At 42.7% G+C, this 25,693-nt stretch overlaps 1 protein-coding gene across 1 annotated transcript in view; it reads right to left on the bottom strand.

Annotated features, from left to right (window-relative positions):
* The window catches only part of RAPGEF5 (Rap guanine nucleotide exchange factor (GEF) 5), a 188,113-nt gene extending 162,944 nt beyond the window's left edge, over positions 1-25,169 (bottom strand). Inside the window, 1 exon segment of the mRNA XM_010577614.1 lies at positions 25,104-25,169. Coding sequence (XP_010575916.1) covers positions 25,104-25,115 — 12 coding nt within the window. The 5' untranslated portion in view covers positions 25,116-25,169.
* Between the last annotated feature and the right edge of the window lie 524 nt (positions 25,170-25,693).

Raw genomic sequence — 25,693 nt, 5'->3', positions numbered from 1 at the left:
GGGGCTGTCGAGGCCGGGCTGGAGGAAGCCCCGAGCTGAGCCGGAGCGCAGCCTGCCTGGGCTGGAGACCTCCCGGGGGGTCCCCACCTGCCCGAGTCTCCCTACGGTCCCCGGGGCTTATTTGTAGCTGCAAGGGCTGAAGGTCTTCCCTGCTCCCTTCCCAGTGGGTTCTTGACTCCGTGTGGTGTCTTGTCCTCCACGTCAGCCAGCACTGATGCTGCGGAAACGGAGCGCTTCGTCCCAGGTGAACCACTTGCTTCCAGTCATTCCAGTAATCCCTGGAAGGGAATCCTCGATGCCAGAAACCAGTTCCTTTATTCTTTCTATAAGGAAGAAAGATACATTCAAGGCACTTGTCTCAAATTCAATACCTGGAATTATAGGGGCTTTATTTAATCTCTGGAGTCCGCCTTTTCTACCTCAGTGGTGCAGGTGTTGCTTCCTTTCTGCCAGACTCTGTTCTCGTCGATTCAGATCGGAGAACTGGATGTAAGGTGGGGCTCCCCTTACATACATCTTCTGCTTCAGAGCTACAAATAAGGCTGACCTGCTCTTCCAGGTTGAATTCGCCAGTGCCTAAATGTCCTGGTAAATGTTGCTGTAGTCAAGCCAATCTCACAGACATGTTACGGAAAGCTGTCACCCTGTCCCAGCCATGAGGTCCCATTGGTTTCAGGGACTGACCCTAGTACTCATCCAGCCCCGCGGGGAACTGGCTTAACCACGAAACTAAGCTTGCAGAAAAAGGAATAGTTTTTTCTTCACTGATGTGCTCCTTAAACCAGCTCCGCTGGGATCACACAGGTGCCCATGGCGGAAAGAAGATGGCAGATGTGCCCAGCCTGTGTCAGGGTGCCAAGACACAGAATGGCCCCTTCCAGCATCAGTGTGGCATTGGGTGATCTGTCACCTGAATGCAGCAGCAGTAGCCTGGCCTTTTGGCTGCGCTGACCTGACAGCAGACTGCTGTGAAAAGGTGATCTTGCCTGCAACCCATGGACATGTATTCCCTTCGCATCCCTTACACGGGATCCGGTAACCGTCTGACTCTAGTCAGCTGATCGATCAGGTGGAAAAATAACACCTCAGAAAATAATGAATTTTCCATTGGCCAGACAGCTGAATTGATCCACCTTGTGACCACACAGCCGCAGGATCGAGGAAGGCAGAAACCTGTAAGTGAGGGAAAGCAGAACTGCTCCTTTCAGCAGCTGTCTGTCATTAATTCAGCTTAACTGCATCCTGTGCGCATGACTTCATGAGCCACGCAAACCAGGCCAACCCAGGTACTCATGAAAAGGACGGGGTTTGCTCCAGCCACATTTTGCCACCACCTCCTTCCTGCTGGTACCAACAATCATTGCCCATTCCATGAGCCAAATCTGAAAGGTTAAGTGTAAAAAAAAATGAGCTAATTTAGTGGAGTGATACAGCCCATTATGATGCCTATTGCTGACACAAAAGACAGAAAAGGGACAGGAATGTGACAGCCCTAACTTAGATGAAAAGTGTGCTGCAGGCCCCTCAATCCCAAAACACCAGGGAGACCTGTGAGCCCCAGCTGCCAACATCAATGCCAGCCCTTTTGCAAGGGCCAGTGGGATTATGCCACAAAGATGCTTTAGCCAAGGCCACGCTGCATAATCAGGCATGAGAAACACGAAGAGCACTGGCTGTTCTGTGCAATGCCTCGTGTCCCAAACATTTCTATTATTTCACTTGATTTGTGCTTTCCAACTGCCCTGCAATGTGGTTTTGACAGCTGTGTTGCCTGGCAGCCACTTTGTCGCAGCTCAGGATGTAATTATGAGGAGAGGTGTAACTGCACCCAAAAGAATAATGGATCCTTAGTGTACAGGCTTCACAAAAGGACCATGTTCTTTGTCCGAGTCTTTAGGCGCTGCTACAATACAAACAGCAGTAAGACAACTCAATAAAGTGTGACTTAATGTGACAGACTGGGGTATAACCAGAAGTAATTTGATTATGTTAAGAAAGGGTAAAATTATGCCAGAGCTCAGAATTTCTTGTTTGTTTTTTAACTAAGCAAGATAAGTATAACTTGTGAACGGTGTCAAAAGAGAAATAAATATGCTCTGCAGTGCGTTTAAAAATAATCAGCTGCCAGATAACATAATTTGGACTAACAATTGCCAGGAAAACAGATTAGATAGTAGTTAGGTCTTTCTAGTTTGGATCATTCCACTTTTGGGGAAGATCGTGATAGGCATTGTTTAAAATTACGTCTCACATTGCTTTTTTTTTGTTAAGTCGCAAAAAGGTTGGCTTGGTGAAGGAGTCTGATACCTGTTCTTTTTCCTCACAGAAAAGGGCGGGGGGAGAAAAACTAGGTCTGGTCAGGAAGAATTTGGCAAAACAGTTTAATTATTTAAAAAAAAAACAAACCAAAAAACTGTGTGTGGCACCCAAAATGTTGTGTTCAGAGTACCTCACTTTCAGTTAACTGTCACTGAAGGGAGTGCAGGGCTTTGCAGGAACAGGGTCCCTATTCTCAGCAGGTTTGGCCCCTGACTGACTGCGGATTTCCTGCCCCTTGCAGGCACTGGCAGTAACAAAAAGATATCAGATCCACTGACCGCATGCAGGCACTGGGGAACTTCCAGTTCTCCAGATTAAACACTTTTAATTTGGTTGGATATAAAGCAAAATCAAGGAGACACTCTCTCCGGTGCTTCTAGCAAGAAATCTAGGTTTAAATATACCTCCCAGAGTAGAGTCTGGACAAGGTTTTGTTCTCTCACTTGCAAGAGACTTCATATAAATATAGGAACATTTATGTTTAAATGGATACAGGATGGAGTCTGGAGACCTAAGCAACTCTACTGCAGCTTTACAGATGTGGGGCCTGGGAGTGTCTGCTTTTTTTGAATGCGTTTGTTTTTTTTTTCATGGTGTAGCACAATCAAAAGAAATGCAGTAAAAACAATACAAGTTGTTTCATGCCTGTATGCTTTTCATATCAGTTTTTAAGTAGATCATTGCAAAAAAAAAAAAAAATTATCTGGCATCAGACATTTCCTGACAGAGCATAATAAACTCTCATTTTGGACTTAAAACATTAGGAGTTCTTGACTCTGTCGGAATAATCGATAGATGCCACTTTGGTTTCCCTGCATGAAGTGAAGACAGGTAGTGCAGGGATAACTGCGGAGTACAGGGGGTGCAGGAACCAGGTGTGAGGAAGCCATCAACAGGCAGCACTCCCAAGCCAGCTGTTTGCAGCAGTCCCTTTTCAATATTTGCTCTCCCTGACCTGGCAGGAGGCGTTCAAAAGAAAGCAAGTTTTTTCCAAAGCAACAACACCCGCTGTACAACCAGCCAAACATCACTTCCCCTTCCCCAGGCGGTCCTGCTGGAGTGGGGACGGGGGGGGGGTGATGCTTTTCTACCCTTTCAGAAATGGAGTCGATTTTCTCCTTCCCATCTCTTCAGAAAGCAAGCAAGTAGGTTTTTCTTCATAACAAATCTTCTCCCACGCAGGAGGAGGTGAGCTGTGTGCTGCCCACCTCCCTGTACCACATCCGGATGAGTCCCCTTCTGCGGGACTCATCCTGCGCTCTCACGAGAATCATATCCTACAAACTTTAATTAGCCAATGTTACTCCAGGCCCAATGCATGTGAGTCACAGACTGCCTCTGTCATGCTCTGAGACCCTGCCGGCTCTCAGGCTCCTGACGTGGGGTAGCCTGGCCTGGCAGACTTTTATTTCTGGCTTTAAACACACTGTGTGCAATGACCCTGTAAAAGAGAAGGGCTGAAGAAGGCTTCACACCATCCTGCCACTTCAGTACCTCACACGAGTTTCAGGGTGCATTTCCCAGTCCCAAGAAGGGGCATGTGTGCCCCTCATCACTTCACCCACAGCGCAAGTGTGGCAGGTGACCATTCAGGCACCACAGTGCAGGCTAGAGATACACTGCAGAAGTTTGGGCACCTTTCACCTTCTGCTTTAGCAATTCTTCATTGGTTCATCCAACTTCAAAACAAAACCAACCTGCTCACCCTCTGAGCTGCTAGGGATCCGCTTTTTGGCTGAATCAGCTGTTTCAGGCTTTTGAGTTGTTAGCTCCCGTCCACCTGATCAAAGAGTGGGATCTCAGTTGCGTTTTAAATGTTGGATATCGACAACTTACTGTGGATACAAATAGCATAAATCGATTATCAGAGCCATATACATCAGGGTCATGTAAGTGGGTCATGCATACTCTTTTTTTTAAATCATTGATTTAGTTTCTCAAACCTTTTTTGTTTGTTGGTTTTTTTTAAAGAAAAATCTCCAGCTGGTTTAGTACCGTGTCATCACATAGACCATATATTCAGTGACTTAAGCTCAGAAGCACTGCTTGCAGCATTTCCGAGATGTGAAAGGCCTGCAAAATGTAAGGTATGCTCAGCAACGGAAAGATACCAAAATGGGAATAGGGGACGATGAAGCAGGAGATCAGCGCAGGGTGTGACTTGAAAGACAGCAGAACAGGAAAATAACTACAAAAAAGAGGGAAGAGGTGAAAGATAAAGGAGATTTATGAGTAGGTGAAATATTTCAAGTAGTTTCATGATTTGTGTGACTCATAGCTGGAAAGGCTGAAGCTGCCTCTATTAATTCAACTCCGAGTTTTCTCTTGACAGCCTGTGAAGCTCTTCACTTCAGCATCTGACCCATTTACCCCGCCTGCCCCCCTGTGCCCAGCGCCTCTTCAAGGCTTCAAAACTCGAGGCATCTTCAAGTGGCTGCGCAGCCCGTGTCCTGCCCATGATTCACCCAGGGAATCGAGACAGGGTACCTGCTATTGACTCTTCATCACTCAAAGATGAGAGAGCTCAGGAGCATCCTGAGCTGCTGGGTTTTTTGCTGCTGTTGTTTGAACAAGAATTATGGCACTGGTCAGAGGACGGGTGGAAGGGGGTGTGCAGGGTGGCGTTTGTAACCCTAAATGGAACTCGTTTTGCATTTCCTTTAGTCCTTTCGTCCCATTTAAGAATCACTGAGCCATGATGACAAGGGCAAAACTAATGTAAATACAGACAAAAGCATTGTTTGGTGCATTGCAAAACTTTTGCTTTAATAAAAACCCAAAGAAGAATGGCTTCGCTGTGGTAATTGTGATTTGCCAGAGCTAATGAACCTGACTCAACTATTCAGTTTGATTTGTCTTTTTAACATGCTTGGAAGCAGGGGACCTTATGACCCCTCAGAGAAATTAAAACTCTTAAAGCTCTCATGTCTGGCCTTTTCTGTCAAAACAATATTGTCATTGAGCTATTGCTGTTTCTCTTACAGGCCAAGATTAAGCTCCAAAACCAGTAAGATCCTCAATGGAGTTTGTTCAGGTTTTTGGGGTTTTGTTGTTTTTTTTTTTTAACTAAACAAACATCTCAAAATGACAAATCAATATCTTTTAATTAAAAATTAAAAAAGAAACACATAAATGGACCCCTGGAATCAGGAAGTTTTTCTGACAGATGCAACCAAAATTCAAGTTCCTTTTTTTTTTTTTTTTTTAATGTCCAGTGTGAGAAGCTGTAATACATTTACAGAAAATATTGTCTAGGAGATTTTAAAAGAGACAAATTGCAATTAGGTGATAAATGCTCACTGAAAGTCAATGGAAAATCTCCCCTGTGTGATTGATGGTTAATCTACATATTTATCTTTTCTTCCTTAGCTATTAAATTCTGTATTTATGTTTAAATTCATGTTTTCTGTTTAAATTCATATTTTATGTTTCTTCTCCATATGTATAAGTGTGAGGATGTTTTAGCCTGATTTTGTGGAAACTGAGTTTAAGACACTGTGCTGCCTCATTGTACATCGGAGACCTCTCTGTGAATCTTCAAACGCTTAAGCTCGTCAAGCACATTTGACAGAGGTATTGAAATCCAAAAACTATTAAGTCCTTAAAAGTGTTCTGAAAATAGGCAGCCAGTTAAGAGCTGCAGTTAATGCTTCACTGAGGTAAAAAGTGCAGCGTTTCATATGAGACCTTAGAAAATCCAGATAGGGTCTCAACCTCAAGACACAAATCCATAGAAAATCAGGCTTTATTGATCCCCCTGCTCACAGAACCACTACAGAAGTGTGAGACAGAGAGATACATACATGTTTCTATAGTGTACACATCCCTACAGTGTCCACTCAGCTTTCATATGAGTGAACTACCATAATGTAACAGTAATGACTTTCTCGTATGATTATATTATCATTTGCAAAAAGAGATATTTGCATATATGTGCACACATATATGCAAGGTCGCCTTTTGTTTTAAGTACAGTGTCAGTGTCTCACTGCCTCCATGTGAACACTTAGCCCTGCATAATCTCTTTGACGAAGGGAAAATACAAAACTACATGCCAAATATTTTGAGTTTTCAGCGTAAACCTGGATCCATGTCGATGAGCTTTTCCCAGGGATAGTAACATCAGTAAAATATTTTCATTCCAATTTCTTGAGAGGTTGGAAAAATCAACAAAAGAATAGCATGAGATCAATTGCCAGAAATAATATTACCATTTTAAACATGAAACCATCTCACAACATCTTGTGAGTAACAAAATGCTTTAAAACATTTTTTTAATTTGGTTTGTTTGTGTTGTCTTCTGGTTTTTGTTTTGTTTTAAATGTGCCTGATTTTTCCTGCTGAATAAGAGCACCACAGCTGTTGAACAGAAACAGCGAGGCAGCCGACTGGAAGAGAAAATCGTGTCCCATTGGGGGTTCAGAAAAGAGTCCCCGCTCCACAAGGGATGGTATAGGTTTGCTCAATGACTAGATAGGTTTCTCTGGTTTTGTTAAGGATAACATTTCCTCCTGGTAGAGGCAGTCAAGTACAGCCAGACTAGCACCAGCAGAGGTAATACAATAAGGCTGCGGGCAAATCCAGGTGGCTTTGTCCTTTCCATTTGGGCGGTAGTAGGGCAGGGAGGGCTCACTCCAACAAGTCTGCTGGCATAAGCCAAAGGCCAGGGAGAGATATTGTCTTCCAGACCTGCCAGTGCAGGAAGGCCAAGTGCTCTTTCAGCAAGCATATGCCTATGGTCTGGTAAATGGCTCTTGAATTGACATACACAAGGGCATTTTCAACTCTGTGTCCAGAGTTACGGCTTGATGAGCCCTCAAGTCTCACTCCAACAGCCCTTGTGGGACTCCTGACTGTTCAGTTGTCCTGTGGGACAACTGTTCAAAGGGAACTGTGGGAAAACATGATCAAAGCAACCTTGTCATTATTTTTGTAATGACCTATTCAAGAAAGTAGTAGACAGCAGGGGCAGGGGTGGGGAAGGAGAGATGACTGACGAAAACAGCTCTCCCTGTGCTGAGATATCCAGCACACCTGGAGAAAAGAAGAAATTGGCCATGTCCTACCTACCCCAGTGTCTTCCCCCTTCAGCCTCCTCTAACTGCTTACGGACACCCCTGGAAACTTCTGAAAGGCAACAGGAGTTGGGGCATTAAAGAAATTGGGAGAGCAAACCAGTTTGCCCTAGGATATAAACTGGTAGGTCCAGTTGAGACATCCAAGGAAGATTATGGATGTTGACTTGTAAAGAAGGGTGGGTTTCAGTGAGAACCTCGGCTACAGAGGCTGAAAATGTTTATGATTTTTGATCTTGCTAGGTGTACTTCTACGCGAGAACAGTACTAGCTCTGCGGTGTGCATGCATTTAGCTGTCTGAAATGTTTAGGTTACCTCTGAGCACCCAGAACTGTAAAACAAGGCACCTATGGTCCAGTCCCCTGACAAGCCACATCAGTGGCCATGTAAAACCTGCTGGAGGAGAGTCACAGTAAACGCACAGCATTTTTCTGGACCTATGCTTGAGAAAGATGTAAGATGAATTTTCCTTGCCCATCAGAAAAAACTGTTCCCACTCACTGAAGCCCTGGAAAAAGACCTTTTTTGGACTTTGCCTGCAAGACATTTACAGTGTTTTCTGAGACTTGGATACACTACCATTGTAAACAATGTTATATCTGTAACTGTAATGACATAAAATTATAAAGTCATATAAAGGTTAAGCTATTTCTAACAAAATACCAAACCAAATTAATCTAATTAACAAGTTGATATTGAACATACTAACTTACAGACAAGCAATTTCTAAACTATCTAATGATGTATTGAGCTAACAGCCCAAACAACAGCATGTATCAAAGGAAATTTAAGATATTCTGCCAACTAGAGGACTTGGCTAAACTAATACATTTGTAGCTGAGACTAATTTTTGAATTAGAGCTTCAATAATACTCTTATGGCAGCCTGCCTAGACTGTTGTGGTTAGACAATAGCAATTCTTCCCTTTTCTTCCAGTATTTTTATTCATTTGCAACACAATTTGTGAAGAATATAACTTGAAAGCCAGCCCAGCATCCCACATTGCAATTAACAGTCAAACCTTTAAGATAATAATGAAGACATACATTATTGCCCCAACCTTTTATGTGACTGCCTTAACACAGCCAGACGTTTACAGCTAGACACTTATTTCTAAACATTGTCCTCAGCAGTGATTCTAAAAAAAACCCTAACAGACATTAAAGAAGGAAACAGAAAAATATTTAATTATATATTTGAGTTTCTGCTTCCCAATTCTTGCCAAACTGCATTTGTCTCACGGAGGCTGACTTGCTGTTTAATTAAGACCTAGGTAGCTTTCTGGTAGTAATAAACTAATGGACTAGTAAACTACTCTTACTGGCTTGCAGTGACTCATTTTCTAGTATTGTTTGGTCCTTCTGACTTGTTAGAAAAGGAGAGAGCAAATACCTGTTGTGAATCTTTCAAAGGTTCAAGTGTCTCACTTCCCACAGTTTTTCAACAAGCTAATAAAAGGAACCTGGGAAAAAAGGAGTGTAAGTGGCTGGAGAAGGCTGATAAAAATAGGATGAAATATAGTGAGTCCCTCCAAGCTTACATTAGGCCTGTATTACAAACCAAGAACGTCTTCCTATCAGCCTTCACTGAAGCTGCCAGTTAGTAAGTAGTGATTACTGATTAAGTAATTCATGAAAAATTCCATTTTGGCAAGCAAGAATGCTGTCTGAATGGGAAGTTATTAAAACTAAATGGGTCATGTAAAATCAGAAAATTTGTCCTGTGAGCTCCACTGACAAAACTGAGCCAACTTAGAGAATGGCTGAGAATTTCTTATTCTGTTTGAGAACTTCAAAGCACATCAGATCTCATTAAAGACCAAATAAATGCATTTCAAAATGGAGAAAAATGGAATGGAAGTAGTTCTTCCTATTGATTCTTCACCTTTGGGTTTTGTTTATTTACAGTGTATCTACACGTGAACCCATCAATCAGGCCCCCTTTCCTGTCAATGGAGAGAAACAGGAGTTTGTAGGTTTGGATTCAGCCACTGTGTTTTGGATGAAGCATTTCTTACAAACGACATTTTATCTCCACTGACTATAAAGTGAATTAAGGCAAGCAGCAAAAATCTAGGCAGCAGCACTGCAGACACCTAAATTTTGCACTGGGTTTTCATTCACACTTCTGTAAAATATAACTAAGCCCAGAGAGAACATTTACATTATCCTTGGCAATGCAGATTGATCACATACAGTACTAGGAATTTTAAAAGTGGACTTTGTAGACCTGCTACACAGTCCTTCAATTCTTGCCAAAAGCTGCACAGATTTTTGTTAAGAGCAAAACCCATCTATATTACTGATTTATTTATATTTTTTTCTTTGCAAAGTCCAAAATCCCCTGCCACTAATTGCCTGTCACCGAGTGCTCCATAATACAAATCCATACGTGAATAATTTTGTTATGTCTAACAACGGTTGTATTGACTTCATATATATTTATAGTACCTATGATTGGCAGTTTATCAGTATATCAGTTGTCAGCTTGTTTATGCAAAAAAAAAAAAAAGTGTTTGAATAAATTCAGCCAATGTTAACAAACCTCTCAGGTAAACATATACCACACATGCCCTACATGTTCACTGCCTTGGATATCAACTACATGCCTTAGTTAAATAAACAGGGTTTATCTTTTGTTATATCACAAGAAAATCATGCCCGTAAAACTATTTGGTAGGATCCACAAGACAGATTCCATGTCTGAAACCTTTGCCCTACCTAAGTTATAGGGAAAACACTAACTTTAAGGTAAGCCATATACAAACAGGCCATTTGTTGTTTAACCTGTTCTCTGGAGTCTGTGTTGCTACAAATGAATAAACAGCATTTAGTCTGAGGACACCATGCAGACTCACTGCCTTTTCCAGCTGGTAGGCACAAGGGAGAAGAGGAGCAGCGAAGGATGGGGGAGTAAAATCACATGTTTGCACACTGTCACAGACTCCAGCATGCCTAAAAGAAGTCATTGATATTTTGAAGGCAGTGAAATAATTCAGACAGTTCATCCAGTTTCAACAACACTGTGGTGAGACTGCTGGAGTAAAAGCACCAAATTCTTCCCTCTTTCTTCTTCAGGACTGTCACGATAATCTCTGGCCAAGTAGCTAGTCAGATACTGCTCGCCAGCCTAGCTATCAAGGTTATAGGCATCACAACCATCATTTCATTACAACACCAGCCGTAAGTCCAGAGCCTCTGACTTGGCCACTAAGACTTCAACAACCACCGAGGTTTGCTAAAATGCAAATGTCTTCTTTCCTGGAAGAAAATGTGAGGGGCTTGTGGGGCATTACCACTGACACTACTGGCAATTGGCACACTGACTACCATATGGCTCTGTCTTCTTACCATCTACATACTCCTTCCTAGCTTTCTGGCACCGCATGTGTTCCCCTGTCAGAGGCATGAAACATGAGTGCCAAGTGGCAGAGAATAAAAGCTGAGGCTGTCCCACACTCCCACAAAACCTTCCTGCCCGCCTCCCTCCACTGACGCTGCCAAATCTCACCCCAAGCTTTCCTGTGGTTCACAGATTATTTAATTGGTTCTGAACAGAGAGATCTTGTGATCAAACAAGCATCAGAAATGCAAGGGACCATAAATGACACCACCATACCCAGCAGTCCATCAAGGCTCCCAGTGCCTATTACCTTCAACCAGCACAAAGTTTTACATGCTGAGGAGAGGGCAAGAACCAAGAACTTTGAATAGAACAGTTGCGTTTCCCCCACCATGGTAAGCAGGTGCTGCTTGACAAAAATAGCTGACATGGATCCCGCAGGAGAAGGTGCTCTTCTTCAGAGACAAAATTTGGCATGCAAAGTGTCCGGGGTGCATGGGTAACAGCCGCTATTGACTGTGGTCAGCACTTCTCCACTCTATTCCTAAGCAAGCTCACAAATAGAATAACCAAAGATTAAGTGTAGCCTTGTATAACTGAAGCTTAATGTCTATATTCAGATCCAGGACTTGGATGTGAAACCATTTTAGTAGCTGCAAAATCTCCTCTAGTCAGTGGCTAGACAGTAAACATCCTTTCTCACACTCCTGGAACTGCCTGAAGCATTTGATGCTGCCTCAGAGACTCAGTTCCTTTTCATGAGAAAAAAAGGCAAGGTCCAGGGTAACAATCTGAAATGGTCTGAGCTCTTTCTGCAGCAGAGCACTCAAAAAGTAATGAGAGAAAACTGCAGCTTTATCACAAACTTTCACGCAGCTCTTCTTCAACATCTACAAGCAATCACTAGATACAGCAGTTGGAAAACCAGGACTTACGTTCCAAGTTGTCACCTGGAAAGTCACTTGTATCACCTTCTGAAATCACAACCTTGCACAGCATCATCTAACAGTCATTCCTGGCTGGCTAGGAAACTTGTGCCTGATAGATTATAATCTGGTTTTAGTAAATCATGTTTTGATCACCCACCATCTGACTATAGCATGCACTACATGTTGGCAGGAAACTGCAAGTACTGTAAAATACTGCCAGGTATCTTCAGAAACGCAGGCTATCACAAGCATGCCAAACTTTGCTACCACAAGAAGCCATCCTGTTGTACACAGTTCTTCCCGCAGGAGGAACATGCAGTGGAGCACACCATGGACTTGACTCAATTTGCTCAGCACATTGCCAGAACTTGCAACAGTGTTGCAGCTTTAAGACCCCGCACAAGCAGGGGAGAACATAGATATTTATGAACATATATATCCACGCTCAGCTGAAAGACTGCAAGTGATGACAAATTGAAATTACTTTTGAAATTGATTCCAACACTTAATTATGCTCACAGTTAAAGCTTTGCTTTTCAGAAAGATATTTATAACAAGCATTTTAGTCATCTAATTAAAATGTGATTCAGAACATGTAAGCCTGAGAGTCCAACTTCCCTGCACGTCCAAAGGGAAAAATATGGATACTAGCACATGACTCAGAGCACCTAAATAGATGCATAGAATCAGACAGTGTAAATATCTATCTTTGCCTTTGTTAGTTTAAAATAACCTAAAGCCATGTTCCAGTTCAGGTTTGCCACCTTCACATAATTACTTTTGATATAGCAAAGAAACGTTGAAGCAGAGGAAATCTGTTTGTGGATGTAGTGAGAATCATACTATTGCAACATGCAATCAGCAGCACAGCTGGAACTTCAGCCCACACTTCTGCGCCTTGCTGGCTTGGGATAGGCTTAAGTACGTACTTATGCCCTGCTCAATGGGGCCTGTAGAAACAGATTTCAGCTGTTATAACAATCAATGCTTTTGTCTCTGGCACACATCCGTGTGAGGGATTCCAGCTTCTCCGATTTCCTGAGTATTGCTTGTTTCCTGGAACATTTAGAAGCACCACAACCATCTTCCCCATTTCTCTGCCAACCTGTCCTCCTGGGCAAAGCGTTCAAGTGGCTTCATTTGGTTTGCTTTTACAGGATTTTCTCTTTTATTTCTGAAAAGGTGTAAACAAATAACCAGGTGCGCTGAATAAAAACAAACAACCCCCACCTATGCTTCATTTCTTGTCTAGTGTCCCATGGCAAAACTTAGCGTTACAAAAGATTTGCCTCATGTTCACCATCTTCTGACTTCAGTGGCTACTCCTTCAGTCATAAAACTTGGTCTGTGTTCTTAGTAGCCGTTTTCCAGCATATCCAATGCTGTACAACTCTGGGGCAACTCTACAGGCTGGTATCCAGGTTGCAGTGCTGCTCTCTTCTCACAGGAGCGCAACGCTGGGTTGTGCTGGGGTAGGCAGGGGACCAGGAGGTGTTCAAAAGCTGCTGAGACTCCCACACTGCTGGCAATGGCTGTGTCCCCTCATCCCCCACCCTCGTCATTCTCCTGTTTTATCCCAGCACGAGGCTCAGGAGAAGAAACAACAAGCTGGACAGAATTATCTCAGGAGCAGAGCAGGCCCTCAAGGTCATCACTTTTCCTACTACTTACTTTTCCTCTGTATCAAGGACAACACAACTGTTTCAGTTTCACATCTCACCAGCAAAATCAGGATCAGAACAATGTGGGGCTGGCTTGGCTTTCTGAATGATTGAGCATGTGTTCTCTCTCTGCTCCCAGGTGGCATAAAGCACAATCACTGTCATTTGTTGATGGTGTTTTGCTTTCTGAAAGATTGAATTCTACATCCTGGCTTTCAAAAACACAGTTCACAGTGTTCTGCGTTTGCTTGCTCTAATGAGTATAGGGGCAGTAGTAAAATGCCAGCATGGGAGTCAGTGCAGGGTGACTGCTGCAGTTTTTACACTCACCCATGCAGGCAGCTTTGGTCAATATAGGAAATAGTTTCCTTCACATACACTTTCCTGCTGGAAATTCTTTACAGGTTGTTGTTGCCCTCACCTGAAGTTTTACAAATGAATCACCAACAGGAATCTGACTCTCCTTATACATCTTTTAAACAGCCCAGCCAGAAACTGTTTGGTATTCAAGGGAGTCTCAATAGGGAGAAGAGTTAAAATCTGACTCCCAATTGACAGGCATTTAGAAAAGCGTGTCATACTACAATGTCACCTTTGCTCTTGAGGCTGAATTTTCTGAGAAAAATGTGCAATGAACACACTGATAATACACAGATGTACTCACACAACATAAGCACCTTGAAAGCATGTTAAATTGTATTTACTCTTACTTGGCTTTTTTGGCATGTCCCTTTATGTAAACTCCCTATGTGCATCTCTATACATGTTTGCAATAGCATTGAGAAAGTATCTTTTGTAGTTGTATCACTAAATCATTGAGCAGTCTACCCGTTACTGCCCCTATAAACTGTCTACGGAGTATATAAACACCGTGCCTTTTATATATGCATCAACCTGGATTATGTCATTGCCATCAATTAATCTCCATTATAAGCATTTTTTTTTAAAGGCTGTCCAGTGTAAAGCTTTATATAAAAAATGGTGTGGACAGAGGGACTAGGTTAAAAACAGCTGAGTACCCATGGCACAGGCAGTCCGTCAGCGGAATCACAATAATTGACCATGTGCATGTTCTTAGCATGCCCCAATTGCAAAGTAAAATGTGTTAGTTTAAACCACCATGAAGGTGCCCGCACCCTCAAACAGTCAATAGGATGCAATGTGGCTATTACAACTTACAGTCTGCACCACATCTTAGAACAGGCTTAACTGTGACCTTGGCATAGCTTGGAAGCTTCCACTGTTACATGCCAGGCAATAAAGAGCCAGAAGAGCCATTCATTATTATCAGATTACAGTACAGGAAAAAAACAGAGATCAAGAACTACCCACCAATGCTGCTTTGAGCAATGAGGCATAAGACATCTCCACCAACTTGGGCTGGTCAAACCAGTGAAATCTCACCATTTCATGAATTGTGAATCTTGGAAGCATGTGGTCCACTTCAGATCTCAGCAGTTTCAGAAAGTTATGAAGCTACCTGAAACAGAAAGCTGACATTTCAAAAGCTCCCATGAAACGCTGTTTTTTTTAATTTGGGGTTCACAGTACAAAACCATTTCATTTTGACTATGCAACCTGTTTATCAAACAGATATGCTGTGATTTTATATTACAATAATGCTGCTACTGTTCCTAGCATCCTTTAATACAATCCAAAACAATGCTTATTACTCATTCAGTGAGGCAGGTTATTTGATACTATTGAAAAATCTGCCTAATAGTGATAAAACAAGCAAAGCCAGGTGATTCTTTTCAACCTGATTAAAAGTTTTGGCAAAATCCAAAGGCTTCTGCGAAAATTTCCGATTTGAAAAAAAGGATGTACTGCTGCAGGGGAAATGTTTCCTTCCTTAGTCAAACAGTGGAACTGTATAAAGTGAGTAGTAAGAGTGCTCATAGTGTCTCCTAGCTACAAATACATTTGTGACAATACAGCTCTTATCCCTGTACAAGTCCATACTTTTCTGGTCTTGGCTTCAGCCCCTTCACTTTAGGCCTTAGTCTTTCCCACACTCTGCTTCCTCAAAGATTTCTGGAAACCCAAAGGAGATTTAAACAAGAAAAATAAACTCCTATTAGTCTTTGAGAAAACACAGCTACTTTTTAAAAAAGGTCTCAAAATGGAAAGTAGGCTGAATAATCAGAATTTTATTTTATTCAGACAGCTGGTTAAATTCTGCAGGCCCTGAATATTCTGCTCCAAGTTATCTCCATCACAGGAGAGAGAAGCAGTAGCAGAATTTATGCATAGTTCAGAAATAACTTATGCAAGATGGATGAGAAGCTGGACTACTGGGTTCAAAAGGCAACGTTCAACAGTCAGTATTATTAGCATCTGGTTATGAATGGCGATACCAATGCTGCCACTGTTAAACTTCTTCAGCAGCAGCCCACATGGTGGGATGGAGTGCACCCTCAGCAAATGCACAGATCAAACCAATACAGTCAGCATGTGGAAGGAAACATTTTCTCTCCTTGGTGTTTGTGAAGCCACTGTGTCCAGTTTTACATCCCCCAGAACAGAAATGAGATCAAAAAACTGGATTGAGGTCAGTGGAGGGCCACTGAGATGGTTGGGGCTGGAGCACTTGCCCAGTGGGGCAAGGTTGAGGGAACTGGGCTTGCTCAGCCTGGAAGGGAGATGGCAGCCTAACAGCAGCCCGGCAAGGCCTCTGGGGGATTGCAGAGAAGATGGGGCCAGACTCTTTTCAGAGGTGCACAGTGAAGGGATGAGAGGAAACAGACACAAGTTTCATCAAGGGAAATTCTGACAGGATGGAAGGAAAACAATCTCACTGTGAGCGTGGTTAAGCAACGGAAGAGGTTGTCCAGAAAAAATGTCTGATCTCCATAGATACACTCAAAATTAACTAGGCAAGGCTCTGAGCAACCTGATGGAACTTTGAACCTGGTCCTGCTCTGAGCAGGGCCTCAGACCAGCTGACCTTCAGAAGTCCCTTTCAACGTAAAATTTTTTGTGATTCTGTGACTCTTTTCATCTATAAAATAAAACTAATTTCTACTTTAAAATGCTTTATATGAATTTGTAAAGAAAGGAAAGCGAATGCCTTAAAATATAACCTTTTAGTTCATACAATCAGGTGAAATGAAATTATTTACGATTTGATGTAGAAGTACTACATGAGCCTTTAATCATGCAAATGACAACGATTGCTTCCCTTCTCTACAGGTTCGTAAGCGGTGCTCATCAACATAATATCTGATCAACTTCTTGTAGTGCTCTAAGCAACATGACTAACATCTGGCACATAGTTTGTTTCATGGTTACTGGCATTCTCTTCTATCTGTTTAGATCTTGACTCTTTTGTTAGGGACACTCACATAAACAGGATGTTTCTCTTTCTGCCTGTACTGATATCATATTGATGGGAGTTCTGCAATAGCCATTTTTAGCAAGGTAACATTAAAGGCTGTGATTACCAGCAAACAATATCAAAGCTGCATTCAAAATGACAAAATAAAATGGAATCTTGTCCAGATCCTGCTAGAAAAAACTGCTTTCTGTCTCCACTTTATCTAAGAGCCGCAAATGTAATTTGCACAGCTGTTCTTCAGGGACTCACACAAAGGCTTGAGGCTCTGGGAAGACCTAACCTTTGTTTCTTTCTGGGCTGATTCTATCTCATTTTTATAAGGTCATAAATCAAGGCTAGAGAGAGCGAAAATATATTTGGGCTTTTGAATGCAAAATGAATAAGAAAAAAGGCTGTCATTTACAGCAAAGTCCTCCCCCCACCCCTTTTTCCTCCCAAGTGCAAGCTCCCTGCTGTACAAATCAAAAGTATGCACCAAGATGGTGCCTAAATCTTTTATGAAACGGGCCCTTCACTTGCACTTCAATGGAACTTGCTGTGCATTAAAATTTCTTTTAATGGCAGAAGGAAATAATTCTGCAGTTAGGGCACAGTGCTCCTTGCTGCACCTGGTATTTGGGCTGGATATGGTGCAGATGAACTACAGAAGGCAAAGAGAATTGATGTTGGTGCCTTTATGCTGTCTCCTCATGGACCACAAGACATGAAGGTCCCTACAGTCCTGTAAGGGTAGAAAACATGTAGCTCTTGAGATCGATAAGGCCTCTATACATAGTCCCTGCACAATTCTTATGCCCACACTACATCGTCTGCTCTGCAACGTCACCTGTCGTGCAGCAGGCAGGTGGTAGCATGGGGATAGCTAAGCAACCCAAATCTCAAGCCAAGGTGGGAAGTAAGCCAGCCAGGGTGGCCAAGGTCAACATTGCTGTGTCGCCCAGGGACACAGCTGCATGTCAGCACTCTCTCACAAGCAGCACATGGAAGTACCCCTGGGAAGGTACGACTGCCTTCCACAGATGAGTGCCTCCTGGTGTTCCTTCAGCCCTTCAGCATACTTGTCTCATGGCTTGAGGACACACAGCATTTTGACATGAGATAGTTCATGGACATGCACCAGTTTGCCCAGCCATGGAGAAGTGGATTCTCCGATGTCAGGCATGCTCCTTTCTTACTCGTCTCTCTTGCTTCTCTCCAGCCATTTTGTCACCTGCACAAGTACCCCCCCACTAACTGCTAGGCAGAGGATATACGAGTACTACCTTGTTTCCCCAAATCCTCCCTCTTGCACAATATCCCCTACACCATAGGAGGCATCTCTGCAGTTCCTCACCCTCATGCAGACATCTGAGGGTTGAAAGAATTGCTTCATTCTTTTCTTAAGTTGTTGATATTCATGTAGCCCAGGCAAGACTAACTCAGATCAATTCAGCTCACAAGGGTGCGTGCTCACAGACATATTAGCACCAGCCTTCAAAGCAACCCCCTCAAGCCCAAAAACAACAAAAAAGGAGGCTTCAAAGGATACGTCTACCCCCTCCACAACATAACGTCCCATGCTCGCTGCAAACAATACTAACAGAAAAATCTGCCCTGACAAGATTCAGGGAAGACATTGAAGTAAACTCAGCTGTATTCCCTAGGAAGAACAGACTCCTCCAACATGGAAGAGAGGGTTTTTTCTAAAAGGTAGGTATGTTTAATAATACAAAAGCTGCAGTACCATTGTCCAAATATTTGTTTTTATCTCTGTGCAGGCAAGCCTGGCTCTGTTCAGTCAGATCTTGCTGTCCTATACTCTTCCAGTGTGGAATCCTTCCCTACACGTTTTTGAGTTTTATAAACACCAACGCTACCTCTAAGCACCCTTCATTGTATTATTTAGGTATGAACTCCAATTATAGACTCATGGGTAGAGCGGGGAAAAGCCCTCATTTCCTTATACTTTAACCTAGCATATTTTAGTGTCTCCGTTGTTGCTTTGTTTTTACCTGGCATCAGATATGAGATTTAAATTGTGCTTAGAATAATTTTTTATCATTGCTTCTTGAAGCTGCCAGTGACTATTAAAACTGAAAAGGTAATACCCCATATTCTTTTATGTATGCTGTTTTTTCTCTTCCAGTTCTTTTGTCTGAACCAGAAGTCATTGAATCTAATCAGGTTTTTAAATACAAATTTAAGGAAAAAATGCACTAGAGGTGGTTTTTTTTTTTTGAGAACTAGATGTACAGCTATGATAAAAATATTTCCAACATCATGTTGCAGTATGTTACACTTCTTCCTGTGCTGTCTTTGTACATTCTGTATCCTATTTTATTTCAGCCTGTTTCTCTGTGTTCAGAAGAAATTGGTAACATGTATCAGTACTGGATGTTCCTGTGAAGGCTTGCACTGAAGTACAGAGCTAAGATCAAAGTTCATTCACGATTTCTAGGTGCTACTGAAATGAAGTCTTCGTTTTGCTACTGGTAGTTGTAGAAGTTTGTAATAAAAGATGTTTTCTCTCTCTTTCTCGGTCTGTGTTTATTTGGAATATCACAATAAGACACAAGAAAAGCTGTTAAAAATAGCACTGAATATGTTGAATCACAATTTGTTTTAATCTTGTCTACTTAGTTCCTGCCCAATCACTGAAATCTCATTTCCTTCTCTGAAAATTAACAACAAAGAACTGCCACAGTGTTGGGAAGCTACATGCCATAGCTGCTACCTGCAGTCATCCTCCATTCTCATCTTCTCATGCTAATTCACCCCAAATTTGGACTACACAGCTGAGGAATGACTACCATACATACAGGCAGATAGATGGATACCCCCCCCCCCCCTTTTCTTTTGTTTTCCGTATCTGCCAGACTAAGGGCTCGCTATCTGGAATGTCCTTTCCTATAATCTTGCTCAGTAAAATATCTTTCATTCTGTTCCAACTTCAAAAGACAAGAAAACAGTATCTTTTAATCTATAGTGACTGGCAGATGGCCATTACCTAGCATTTTACTTTCCTTGAGTGTAGTTTATCAATCCTGCATCGATGCCATTCTCTCTTTGACATTAGCAGACTTGAGTTTGCACAGTGGTTTTATTTTTTTCCAGAAATCACACTCCATTGTCTCCACAATCATTGTCTATTCTAATTTTAACATAATTGCTGCTTTATTAAGCAAAGTATTTAGAAAGTTACTCCCAAAACCTTTACACTGAGTGCTTTTGAAAAATTAAATGCCAACAGAACAATTTCTTTCCCTTCTCTCCCTTCCATCACTAGAGGAATGTTAATTAGCAGGTCTGTTTTTCTCATTTCTTTCAGTCTTCTCCCCTCAAACCTGTATGTGATAGTTAGACACCATGCTCATGTGGGCAGCATAAGAACCAGAATAGAATAAAGAAATATTAGAACAGCACATTGCCTGTCTTAGTGAAGGTACACACGAGAAGAAGTTGTGGTTGGAAAGGCATGTGAAAGAGGAAGCAAAGAAATGGAAGAGAGTTTTTATGGTTTAGCTGGGACCCGGTCTTGCAAATATCTACTGCTGAGGTTATACTCTGTGGACCTGACTTCATAATTTCACACGGCACAGAATCACATTAGAAGGCAACAACAGCAGAACCGAGCCAATACCGATGCTGTGTCAAGTAAACCACAGAAGAAGGTTCACATATTCAAAATTATTGTTTCATTTCATGCAGGCAACTGAATATTGCAGCACTGACATTCACAGACTTTTGCTGATGCTCTAAGTGGCTGCTCAGCATTCATTATAGGCAGACATGGCAGGAACATGCATGAGAACGAAATGGTGGTTGCAGGGGTGCTTGGAGAGCAACTGTTCCAGCAGCAATCACTAGCAAGTAGCAGCCACCGCTAGAAAGATGACACCTTTCCAAAGAAGCTGGAGCCAACAAGCCAGTGGGATACCTTGCAATGGGTACATGGGCATAGAGAAACACAGGCTTTTCCTCCATGCAACTCATTCCAAGTGGACAGTCAAACATCACTCCAGGAGGAAGGTGTTTGAGAGGGAGATGAGGTAGCTCAAATCTGAAGGTCCTCTGAGCCAAAGCACTAACCTAGCATCAACGTTTGGTATATATGCTGCTGGGTACTGACTTGCACAACAACCTTCTCACTTGGTGTGCATGGCTTTTACTATCTCCCTCTGCATACTACCTAGTAAACAGCCACCACGATATTTAGTGTTTACTACACCTTTTGACAAACTGAATCCTGGCAAACTTGAGCACAATTCCTCTGAAAAAGTAGAACTTTGCCCACTGACAATATTTCCTGGCCATTTCTGTGGCACCCTGCAGGCTCTGCTGGAGGGAGGTAGATCCACAGCATCATGAGCAGCTTGTCACATCGGTATGAGTTCAGATAATGCCTACAGGAACATTACTCTATTAAGAGCATGCTGCATACTTTATGAATATATATTGTAGACGTGTACTGCAATGTACACATGCACTACATACTCACAGTAAACAACGTGGTAGGATTTGACAGATGTACAGCACTACCATCAAAAACTAGCTCCTTCCAACATGGTGTGGAGGTTGCAAATAAATATCCTGTCTCACCTCAAGCATTTGACATACTGCCAATCTTGAGCAGGCATCGTTATCCCCAGTGCTGTATATCTAAAACAGTTTTTCGAGAGCACATAGCCTTCACATTGCCAACATTCAGAGTTCATACAGTCACAGAACCACTGAGGCTGAAAGGGACCTTGGGAGGCACCTAGACAGCCTCCTGCAGAGGCTTCTTATGGCTTTGCCCAGTTGGGTCACCAGCTTCTCTGGGCAACCTCTTCAGCTATAACCATTTTCAGTTTTCTCTTAAAAAACAAAACCAAAACCAACACCTTAAAAAAAAGATTTTTCCATTCTAGGCAACAGAAATTTTTTTTTCTCCTGATTTGCTGAAATAGTTTCAATAGAACTGACAAGTGTCAACCAGTCAGGAGGAAATTCCAGCAGCAGTTACATAAATGCTTGAAAACAGGCATGTTTAGAGAGGGAATGCTGATGCTGAGCCATGGCTGTGTCACTACAGGTATTGCTAGACTTAAAAGAGACAGCACTACGTCAGTAACCCTCATCTGAATGACCCCAGGTCAGTTCTAGTTGGATGAGATGTACATTTAAATATCTTCACATCAAAGAAAAGGGAGAAATAATTCATCCAATGTGGTTGTCTCTAATCAAAACGCTACCTCCAAAAAATTTTGCACTAGATATGTTATAGTGGGCAGAGCAATCCTTTCCTCCTGTTGTGAAGGAACAGATCGTTCAAGACAGGAGCCTGAGCTGTGCTGAAGGCAGTTAAAATTACAGGCAGTTCCAAAAATAGATGTCAAAAGCCCAGCAGGCTCCTCTTCCTTCCACGGCTGCCCACATCATGGGAACAGTTCCACCATCATTACACTTGTTCGACAGCTCTTCTCCCACCTTCCCAGGCCTGAGAAGGAGACCTTACCTTCTGAACCCATTCTTAGTCCTGCCCACACATTCCCTGGTCCCCCAAACCGGCTGGGTTTAGCTGGAGAATTTAGCCCTGGAGAGCGTCTGATAAATAGTGTCATTAATTTGCATAGAAATATAGAATAAAATTGCTATGTGACTGCTTTTTGATTTCTAGGCAGGCATGCTGAGGAGAAACTCAGCCCTACATGGGGAAGCAGATTTTAAGCCACCAGCATGTGAGCACAGAGCTGATGGCATGAAGATTCCCACATTCAGCAGATGGCAGGTGAAAAACCCCATGCACTCATCTGATGGCGATGAACAGGGAAGCTCTCCTCTTCCTCCAGTGGGCACAACTTGTGTTCGCACAGTCCTGAGGCCCCACAAAACCATTCCCTCTCCGCACCTGCAGTATTGCAACGGGGTTCTAGCCATGCCTTTTTACTTGGGTGACAGCCTTTTTCTGGGTAACAGGGACACTTAGACCTCTAGAGATATTTTGCAGCACCCAAAGGCTCAGTAGCGCTAAACTCCTCCAGGGTGAAGCGCCATGGAGGCAATTGCAGCCTGAATCTGCAACCTGAACTGTGGTCTCCTGAGTTAGAATACCATGCCCACAGTCACCTGGCTGGCAAAAAATAGGTATGGATGCACTGGGCTGGAAAGAGCAGAACTTGTGAGGGGGCTTTCTGCTTTGCATGCCCTCCAAGCCTTTCACTAGCATCACACAGCTTGGACTGAGGACAGAGCTGGGAGCGACTTCTGGCCTCCCGGTCTCAAGGACACAGGTCCTTCAGATGATGCAAATCCCTTCAACAGCAGTTTGTTGCCAGAGGAACTGCCCAATTCCTATTGCACTGCAGGAAAATCCCTCTCTCTCCTCTCTATCTTTTTCAGCGTGTTTAGAGAGTGTCAACCCTGAGACTACCAGTTCCCTGGCTTCCTCTCCCAGCTCTCTCCAAAATGCCAGTAATGAAGCAATCAGAACAGTTCAGCAATCAGCATCTTGATATAATCCTTCCTCTTTGACAGTCAGTAGGAAATAAATCACTGGCTGGAGCCTGCTGCAAATACACCACCCAGGCACAGATAACATCCCTAAACAAGGATGTGAGAGACAAAGACTAATCAAGGATTCTGCAGCTATCAGAGGAAGGTGTTTTCTATGGCAGAGAAAATACCCCATTTTCCTGAGCATTTCCCGTGTGATTTTACCTTCATGCAAACTGTAAACGTAGAGCCTGGAACCCAAGAGATCTCTAGAGGTTCTGTGAATTTTTAACATCATTAAGCATAGGATTAAATGAAATTGGAAGCAAAATACGAGTTTTCTAGTGTCTAATATATCTATTCTTACATGAAGGTTAGGTGAGGTGGAGAAGAGATAGAAGTGGCCAGGAGAAAGGCCACATAAAATTTTATCTTTTGACACAATCTAAATGGAGAAGCTGGAATGGAAATCAAGAGTGAAACGGCAGCCTCAAAGCACTTATTGATAGCAATAGGTTTATCTTAGAAAAGGATTCTTATGCTCCAAATATTTTTGTAGGCACTTTGCTGATGAATGAATACATTACAATACTTGTTTCAACTTCCTCCACTGCCTCTTAGGAGAGGACGAAGCCTCACCTGATGCTGGATCAAACTACACAGAGGGTCTGGATCAGTGTTTGGGAAAATACAGATTAGGGTTTTTTGTGAAGTTTGAGGATGAACTTTATCAATTCCTCTCTAGCTATTAGAGGCACCTATTGGAGCTTGACACATGCATATTCACGTTTAAATTCTGGTTCAGTAGGTTTAGAAATCTATCAGCAGAGTGCTCTGTTCAAAGCACGCTGCCTATTGCTGAACATTTCTGGAACATGCATTGATTTCAAAAAGGTAATAAATGTATTTTTATTCCAACTTTTAACTGCTTCACTCTGCAATTTCTCTCATCAGTCCTCTAAAAAAGCTAATGAGACTGACACCTCATTATTATTTTTTATCATCTTCTTAGTGATGATAGCATTAGAATTCTTCACCTTCAGAAGACACAGGGATATTCAAGTTGCAGGAACTTTACGTTTAAAGTTATAATTTTGCTTTGAAGCGCTCTGTCCTAAGACTTCAAAAAGAATTTTCCTCTGCAGTAGGGAAGGGATGGAGGAAGAGAAAAAAAACAGCTGTAACATCGCAAGTTATGGTAGCTGACCTCACAGTATGAAAATACCTTGGAAACTGTACCTGAATTTATCTTAGTATTTACCAAAGCCAAACCCTCTACTACCAAAGATTTAGTAACTGCAATTTGCAAATGACTGCTGAGTCTTAGATCACTGATCATACTTCATCATACTTTTGCTGTCATACCTTTTTGCACACCGTGTGTTAAAGACAAGCCAATTGAGATATTATAAAAGAATTTGATAAGTCTTTCTGCTCCCTGGGCTCTCTGCTCTTATTCCCATCAGATGACTAATGCACAAGCAGGACAAACCGAAACCAGTCTCTAATTAGTTAAGCTAATTAGTTCCAGTAAAATAAGACCCAAACCCTTTCACTATTGAGGGGGGGAAGTAATTTCACTTCCCACTCCTAGTTTCCCCGAGTTAAAACTGATCTCATCTCCTGGTATTTACACACCTGATAGTTGCCAACGTTCACACACCTTGGGAGGTTAACAGAATCAAGGAAACAAGGAAATCCACAGGCATAAAATAGGCAGCAAATATCCAAAGGGATGATCTCCTTCACAACTAAAGCACGTACATGTGTCTGTAGCTCACCTATTAGTTGTTTCTAATTCCTTTGGATGTAGAATGCATTATTCTGATATTAATTTTGCCAATACCAAGCCTTTACTTTTTTTTTTGCCTACATCAAAGGAAATTGGAAGTTCGTAAAAATTGAATAAGCCTAGTTTTAATTCATTACGTAGTAGTCAATTTAAAAAAGGCACAGAACATCTGGATTCTTTGGGAGTTGTCTTACCTCCAGTAACATATGTGTGATACAGACTGTGTTATACCAGCCCTTCCCCAAGATATCTTCCACCTTCCAGTGAAAAACAGGTGGACGGACTCACAACTAGCCCAAGACTCAGTCATATCCAAGACCGCTACCCAAGGAGAGACCCTGAACTGCACCTGGGCAGAACATCGGCAGGTGCAGCAAAGGCCGGCACGTGCCAGGGAAGGCAGCCAAGGCGGCCGGTGCCAGGACATGGAAAAGGAGCGGCTGGGAGGGAGCCAGGGAGGTACATTGCACAGGTCCGGGTGTCCCTCTGCCGAGGGAAGGCTGCGCCGGGAGAGCGGGGACTGGGCCAGACTGGGCGGGTGACCGGACACGGACAGGAGACGTCAGACAGAAGATTGCTTGGTTGGTTGAAGATAGTGATGACGCCTTCAGAAAGGCCGGGGAAGGGAAGTTCCCAGAGCAGCTGAGCTTGTCCCCAACAGTTTCATCCCCTTTGTGCTCTCTGTTGCAGCTGGGTGAGGTCATTCCCCCTTCCTCTTCCTCTCCGCTTTTGTGGTGAAGTGACATCTTTGGCTCCAAACCGGACAAGGGCAGAGCAGACCTTG

Source organism: Haliaeetus leucocephalus, unplaced genomic scaffold (genome assembly GCF_000737465.1).
Source record: "Haliaeetus leucocephalus isolate CR32 unplaced genomic scaffold, Haliaeetus_leucocephalus-4.0 Scaffold566, whole genome shotgun sequence".
Lineage (NCBI taxonomy): Eukaryota > Metazoa > Chordata > Aves > Accipitriformes > Accipitridae > Haliaeetus > Haliaeetus leucocephalus.
The sequence above is the reverse complement of the archived record's forward strand: the minus strand, read 5'-3'. Positions and strand labels throughout refer to the sequence as shown.